The sequence below is a fragment of the Vigna unguiculata genome, chromosome 4, assembly GCF_004118075.2.
Source record: "Vigna unguiculata cultivar IT97K-499-35 chromosome 4, ASM411807v1, whole genome shotgun sequence".
Lineage (NCBI taxonomy): Eukaryota > Viridiplantae > Streptophyta > Magnoliopsida > Fabales > Fabaceae > Vigna > Vigna unguiculata.
The window spans coordinates 31,311,139-31,319,495 of NC_040282.1; the positions used below are offsets into that span (position 1 = coordinate 31,311,139).

The 8,357-nt window shown below is 30.1% G+C and overlaps 1 protein-coding gene and 1 non-coding gene across 2 annotated transcripts; both read right to left on the reverse strand.

Annotated features, from left to right (window-relative positions):
* Nucleotides 1-627: 627 nt before the first annotated feature.
* LOC114182191 (pentatricopeptide repeat-containing protein At2g15820, chloroplastic) lies at nt 628-4,286 on the reverse strand. Its single transcript, XM_028068991.1, has 2 exons — nt 3,732-4,286; nt 628-2,739 (listed from the first exon to the last, which is right to left on the reverse strand). Exons 1-2 carry the CDS (start codon nt 4,188-4,190, stop codon nt 901-903), a joined length of 2,298 nt encoding a protein of 765 aa, XP_027924792.1. The 5' UTR covers nt 4,191-4,286; the 3' UTR covers nt 628-900.
* A 3,462-nt stretch (nt 4,287-7,748) lies between these two features.
* TRNAI-AAU lies at nt 7,749-7,822 on the reverse strand. The gene has a single exon. It is a non-coding gene; the product is annotated as a tRNA-Ile (tRNA).
* Nucleotides 7,823-8,357: the final 535 nt, after the last annotated feature.

Genomic DNA, 8,357 nt, shown 5'->3' on the forward strand with positions numbered 1-8,357 from the left:
AATGATACACAAACAAACGGTATATATAATTAAGTCACTCGTTCAAAATAATTTATTTTTAAAATGTTAATTAATTGTATATTTTATTAAATACGAAAGATTTCAATAAATTTTCATCGTACAATTATCTCATATAACAAATTTAAATTATTTTAGATTTAAAATTAAATTTTATAAATATCAATTTTAAAATCGGTATCAAACTAATTTACAAACATTCAACCTATTTTTGAAATATAGATTTCAATTTAAAATTTAATCGATTTATTTAGATTTAGATTTACAAAATCCAAACAATTTTTTTATGTGGACTTAGATTTCATAATAATTCAATTATTTTGACTATAATTAAAAATTCAATCAACTGATTGATACATTGTTACTATTTAGTTAAAAAATTATTTTTATAATTATAACAAAACAAATCATTTTTGTTATTATAAGTCTCACTAATAATCACTCTTTTAAAACACTTTATTTTAAGCCTGAAACAAAGTCAACCAACATTGCATATAACAAAAAAAAAAAAAAAAAAACAGAGGTACATCATCACTCATTCAGTTAGTTTGCACTTACCATTTACAATATTGAGATGAATTATGAACATTTAATTTACCGCCACAATCATACTAAATAACTAAATAAAATAAAACTTATATGAACTGTGACAATTTGCAAACCCATTGGCAGATAGTCACTTACTATGTAACCTTCTATGCATCATAAATTATGAATATACACCTACAATATTACAAAGAATAAATACAAAAATATTCATGAAAGCCTTCATTTTGCAACCATAGCAATCATGACTTCAGTAAAAAAAAAAAAAAAATTGGTTGAAGGAAAGCTCCTCAAAAACCTTCACCAAAACACCACCGTGCAGTATCATCATTTTTTCTATTCACCTGAATCACTATTGAAGTTAATTTCTTCAGTTGCCATTGCATCATGTTTCTCCGTTTCATCACCTGCTTCAGAAAAATCTCTATCTTCAATCATATATGGCTCAACCAATTTCCTGAACCAGGTTGAATTGCTTCCCAAAATACCAATCCAAAATACCCTTCCTTTCCTCTTGACTTTACAATCCATGGACATGGCTTTAAACTTTTTGACAATGTTCTCTACACCTTCCTGGCTTCCCTTGATTTTCAGAAAAATATCCCCTGATGAATTTCGAAGACCACCATACATGTACCAGTATGCCAGAACACATGGTGACATCCACCTATGGATTAGTTTTGGAATGGTAGGTTCACCTTTTGCCCAAAACTGATCTGCATAAAAGCCAAAATGAGAGCTTGCAATGGTACAAAACTTATCAGGTACATTCTCACTGTCATCACTTGGCTTACAAGAAGGATGCAGCCACTCATAAAACTGGCGATATATATGACTCTTGAGAACATACTGGCTGTTTGAATTGCCATCAAAATCAAAGCGAATAATGTGATTCCTCCTTCGATCATCAGAATCAATCCGCAAACCACCTAAAAGCAACCCAATCAAGATTTCTCTCTGCTCTTTGCTCAACTTCAGGTTTATTGGTCTTTTAACAACTTTCCTTTTCAAGCTAAGGATATAATCAAGCTTTTCCATTAATGGGGATTCAATTTCATACTTTTTTAGACACATAAAATCGTAGATCTTCTCAGCCTTCAAGTGATTTCCTGATGAAAGGTATCCACTTAAGATGGTGTTACATGATCGAGCATTAACACCAACAAAAGCATCATTGTTCATCCGGTAAAATATATTCTCAGCCTTGTCAATATTACCAATTTTCACCAAGTAATCCAGATAAATAGTGTATATAGTACAGTTAGGACGACATTTTCCCAGGCACTGGGATAACGTCTCTTCTAATTTGTCATATAACTCCGAATTGTAGTACATGTTTAGTAACTGCACATATGATGATGTAAGGGGCTTCAGACCACTCTTGACAAAATCTGCCATTATTGATTCTGCCAATTCTGATTCTTGTGCTTTGCATAATATCTCTATTATTTGATTATATGCTGCAACATCTGCTTTACCGAGTTTTGACTGCATTTCCCTAAATATTTCCAATGACTTCATAGGCATGTCAACCTTTGAGTATGCTTCCATTTTATACACAAAAGCCAAAGCTGGGGGATCACTTTCAAACTTAAGAAGTTTGACCCAAGTTTTCTCTGCTTCCTCCACCTCCCCTTCCCTTGCACATATCCTCAAGATTGATAGCAGAACCTCTATATCCTCCTCATATCCAGCACATTGCATTGCTTCCCTCAATTCTGCTATTCTTTCTTTATCTATGGAATCCTGATAGCTGTGAAGCCAAATTAGGCCTGCATAAATATCTTTCTGCACATCAAGTCTAGTTGTAACCATATGATGATATATATACTCAGCTTGCTTAAGGTAATGCTTTGATAAGATCCCTGGATTGCTTACAATAGCCTTGAAAAGGGAATTATGTAAGCTAAGACGGGGCTGGTAACCACCTAACTGAATCATACGATTATAAATGCCACATGCTTCATCTAAACAACCTTGAACAGGAGCACTAAGATATGCAACGACTAGTATATGGAATGTGGACTCACTAGGAACACGACCTTGATTGATAATATCATCAAATACATCACGGCACTTTGAAAACTTCCGCTCTTTACCCAAATAATCTGCTAGCTTGGTAGCAAGAGCAAAATCAAATCGATACCAATGTCGTTGCATCATCCACTTGTATACCTTTATGAGGGAAAAAAGTAATCAAACTTGTGAACAAACATAACAGGTTATGATGAGATCTTGTAAAATGCTCTTGTCAAGTGATAAAACAAATAACAATTTATAGCCAAATACCAATTCCAAGCAGTAAAAGAAACAAAGAATAAACATCCGATTCACATGAAGGAAAGACAGATTTAATTTGATAAAATAATATTCCAGGTACAAAACATTTCCAAAGTCAACATGAACGCAATTGGTTTTCATGCTTATGACCCTGCAAATGAAGCATCAGAAATCTAGACATACCACCCTCTACTGATAATCAACCAGTAACCACAAAAAACATTCCCCAAGCATATGATAAATTATGGCCAACACCCATTCTCAAAGCACCATTACATCTAGGCATCAATTTCACAAATTCCAAAATCAGTATTTTCAATATCGTATAATTTACCTGTTCTCTCAAAATTGTCGTCCCTTCCTCCATATTCACTAAAACCATTTGGTGCAAACATAAATAATGAATTGGTAATGAATTGAATTTATATGCTGCATTGATGTAATATAACAACAAAGTGAACATAAAATAGCAAATTGGTAATGAATTGAATTTATATGCTCCATTGATATAATATAACAACAACTTGAATTCCTTAAATGTATGTGTCGAAATGTTTCACACATATAAATTACTCCCATCCAGTTTAAAGCTTATGGTTCTCATCAATCCCTATAACTTAATTTACAATTTCATCCAAAACCGATCACTCCCTCAAAATACAAATACTACCTTAAAATTCCCATTTTTTTTATTTATTTTTTGTTTGAACCAGTATCTCTCCTGTCAGAAGCCAATAACTCACTTTTCCTTACTGTTCAACAATTGAGCCTCTCACAACAGATTTAATCCCCAAGATTATTCTGCAAAGTTATAATACAAGTCCGAAATTACAAATCAACTCTGAAGTCATGGTCATAGTCATGAGAGAAGGGAAGAAGAGGAAGACCTTGAAGCCGGTCTCATTCTCCCGAATACGCAAGCAGTGGACGATGATGTAGGTGGCATCTTCCTGCGTCAACCACTTCCTCTGCGCGTTCAGTATTTTAACCAGCATCCCTGCCTTGTGCGCCGGCAGCTCCTTGCACAGCCACGCCACTCTCGCCCTTCGCCACTCCTCTGGCACCGCACTGAGTTCCCCCACCTCCACTTCCGGGCCCCGCAGCTTCCTCGACTCCAGTTCTGCCGACCGCAGAGCCTCTTGCTCCGGTGCCGTCACGGCAAGGCGCCGAAGCTGTGGCAGCCGCAACTGTGGCAGCCGCGGCGACGAGAGGAAAGGACGAGTGAGGTGATGTGAAAGAGAGAAGGTGAGAGAGCGGAGAGAAGAGCGCATGGAAGAAGTTGTGAAGTGAGGGGTAAAGTTAGGGGTGGAGAAGATGGTTAGGGTTAGGGTTTGAGGGAAGGGCATGTTTGGTTACACTCTGTTTTGTTGTCAGAATCTGTTACACCTTCTTCCTCCCGAGGCTCACAACAGATGAACTCAAACAAAATTTCGGTTTTCATATTCTATCTTTCACATATTCAAAATTAATAAAATTTTATCTGAACCTATACTTAGGAAAATATAATGGTAACTTAATACTTTACTTATTTTACGCTTAATATATTTTTTTTTCTGGATGAGTTATTTTTTTTACGAACTAAATGTGATATAATTTTCTATTTTAGATATATTAAATGATTTTAAGACATTATTTTTAGGTTGAGATGAGTTCTTGTATATTTTGTGGGAAGGTGTGATCGAGACAGAATTATAAATTTATTATTTTTTAACTTAAGTATTTTTCAACCTATTTTATAATATGTTGAGTGTCGTTATATTTGAAAATTATAAAATACATAATTATTTTACAAAAAAATTTATTTTATTATATTATGTTTACGATATTATAAAATATTTAATTATATTATATTGTTACAAAATAAATTTTACAAATAAGTAGATTTATGTGATAAAGTTATGTTATTTTGTAATTATATTTCAAATTAAAAAAAATTATTATCTTACTTTGTTTGACATTAATAAATATTGAGAATTATATGATAAAATGTTATTTTGATAAAAAAATGAAGTATTTAACTTTTTTATTTTGTTACAAATTAATAAAATTGAAATATAAAGAGAATTATAAAGTGTTATTTTGAATTATTTTTAATACTTACAAGAAAATTTATGAACAATTATTATTTTTAACCTGTTATAATTAAAAAATATTTTAATAATTTTTAAGGGAAAATATTATAATGGTAATTTAATAAAATTAAGTCATAATAAAACAATAAAATATATTTTCTATTTAAAGTAAACTATTAACAAAATATATATATATATATATATATATATATATATATATAAATTAAATAATTTATATGGATAGAGTTGATGGTTTTAATAAAAGTTATATATTTTGACAACTTATATAAATGATTAAATATGGGAGACTAAGAATTAGTTTTTATAAAAGTTTATAATTAATAATTTGTATTAAGTGGTAAATAATTTTCATTTACTAGGAACAACTTCCTAAGTTTTAAATAATTAAGTAGGTTAATTGTTATTTACCTTCTTTCTGATTTCTTTTTTAGTTTATGCTATCCTTTTTAACTGTTTTCAGTATGTCTCATCCACTTTATTCTTCTACTTTTTATACTTTTATACTTGAATTTTTACTTAACAATAATACTTAAATAATACTTTTTATATGTTCTTAAATCAGAATAACAATATTTTCATACATGTCACAATAATAGTATGAGCTGTATATATGCTTTGAAAGTTTTTATATTTATTTTCTGATTTTTTTTAAATATGATAATTTGTTCTTATCTCACAATAATAATATTCTTGATAGAAATCAAAATAATATATGAAGTGTATTATTTTTGAAAATTTTCACACTTATTTTACGATTCTTTAATGAGATAACTTGTCCTTTTCACAATATTAATATTTTCTAAGAAACTCACAATAACAATATTATCACATTTAAAATTTTGTTTTTATATTAATTTGATCATCTTTGTTGGTCAACTTCATTATACTTCTATAGAAAAAAACATCCTATCAGTTAAAAGCATACTTTTTATAAAAAAAAAAAAAAACATCACACTACAAAATAAAAAAAAAATGTTATTCATCGTTGTTTTATAAAAGAATGAATAAATAATATATAACTATCAAATGAATTCATAATTAAATTAATATAAAATAGATAATTAATTTTTAAAATTCAAGTAGAAAAAATATTTTTACATTATTGCACTCACTTTTTTGTCTTCTCGAATTGTACATTAATTCTTTTTAAAGTTTTCTTTCTTGCTTTAACATAATTTGTTTTGATTTACACTAAAGATCACAAAATTTCTTTCTTCCTGTACCTCCAAAACTTTTTCTACACCTCCAAAAATTTTTTAAATTTCCAAAAAACCCTTTGACCACTTAAGAAACTCACGGAGACTACACCCCCAAAATTACTTTCGGATGTCGACTTCCGGAAGTCAAAATATATGACTTCCGGAAATCAAAATATATCACCGGAAGCCAAATTCTGGAAGTCAAAATATATCACTGGAAGTTGACTTCCAGAAATCAAAATGTATCACCAGAAGTCAAAATGCTCACCGAAAGTCGACTTTCGGAAGTCAAAATGTTCACCAGAAGTCAACTTCTGGAAGTCAAAATGTATCACCGGAAGTCAGAATGTTCACCGAAAGTCAACTTCCTGAAGTCAAAATGTATAACAAATGAAGTATTATTATTACAATTTATTTTATTATTTAAAATTCGTAATATCTGGGCGGGATAACCTTTGCGTTATCAGCATGCACTCTAACCAACTAAGCTAATGGACCACACATTTTAATCTTTTAAATAATGTTTGAAAATGTAAAATAAAGAAATTACTTTTAAAAAACATTCTATTAGAAAAAAAAAGATTCAAATACATGCTTTTGTTAATGCAGGTCTCAAATCTTTGTCATACACATTAATACAAGGTCACTCTAACCAACAAAGCTAGTAAGCCAAAAATTTTGGTATTTTAAATAGATGTTAAGGTTATAAAATAGTAAATTTGTTAAAAATTAATATTCCATTGGAAAAATGAAAAGATACAATACAAATGGGAGAAAAACGATGAAGTGAATGGACTATGCAGATCTCCCAATTGAATACTAACTTTTAAAAAGAAAAAGACATCGACACAATGGCCCATGTAATTGTTAAACTTTGACCTACACGATATAGCATGATGGTCTAACAACATAAGCAAAAAGGTCATACATTTCAAACAAGTTTTAAAATAGTAAATTAGGTTACATATGATATTCCAATGGGAAAAAGAAAAGATTGGATAAATATAATTTTAGGAAAACAATGGATACAAAGTACTTAAAGGAGTAAAGTTGATAAACTTAATGACGAACCTGTGACCTTTGCGTTATTAGCAGGACACTCTATCCAAATGAGCTAATGAGCCACACATTTTAGTCTTTTAAGTAAAGTTAGAAAATTTAAAATAAAAAAATTACTTTTAAAAAGCATTCTATTAGAAAAAAAGGATTCTGATACAGGCTTTTCTTAAGGTAGGTCTCGCACCTTTGTTGTACACATTAATACAAGGTCATTATAACCAACTAAGCTAGTAAGCCAAAATTTGGTATTTTAAAATAGATGTTAAAAATTAATATACCATTGGAAAAATGAAAACATTTGATACAGATAGGAGAAAAATGATGAAGTGAATGGCCTATGCAGGTCTCCAACTTGGATACTAAGTTTTAAAAAGAAAAAGAGATTCACACAATGACCCTTGTAATTCTTGAACTTCGACTTCCATCTTGAAAGTTTTTTATACACTGGATACAAAGTACCAACGATCCTATAACAATCTAAGATAATAATATTACTTGCAAAAAATCCAAAATTGGATACAAACTAACTATAAGAGAAAACTAATGAAGTCAATGGCCCATGCAGGTCTCGAACCTGTGATCTTCGTGTTATTAGCACGACGCTCTAATCAACTAAGCTAATGGGCCACACATTTTAATCTTTTAAGTAAAGTTAGAAAATTTAAAATAAACAAATTACTTTTAAAAAACATTCTATTAGAAAAAAGGATTCCGATACGGGGCTTTTCTTAATGCAGGTCTCGAACCTTTGTCGTACACATTAATACAAGGTCACTTTAACCAACTAAGCTAGTAAACCAAAACTTTTGGTATTTTAAATAGATGTTAAGGTTATAAAATAGTAAGTTTGTTAAAAATCAATATTCCATTGATAAAATGAGAAGATTTTATACAGATAGGAGATAAACGATGAATTGAATGGCCAATGTAGATCTCCAACTTGAATACTAACTTTTAAAAAGAAAAAAGAGATTGACACAATGACCCTTGTAATTCTTGAACTTTGAACTGCACATTAAAGCATGATGGTCTAACAACATAAGTTAAAAGGTCATACATTTCAACATTTCAAATAAATATAAAAGTTTTAAAATAGTAAATTAATTTACATATGATATTTCATTGGGAAAAAGAAAAGATTACATAAAGGTAATTATAGGAA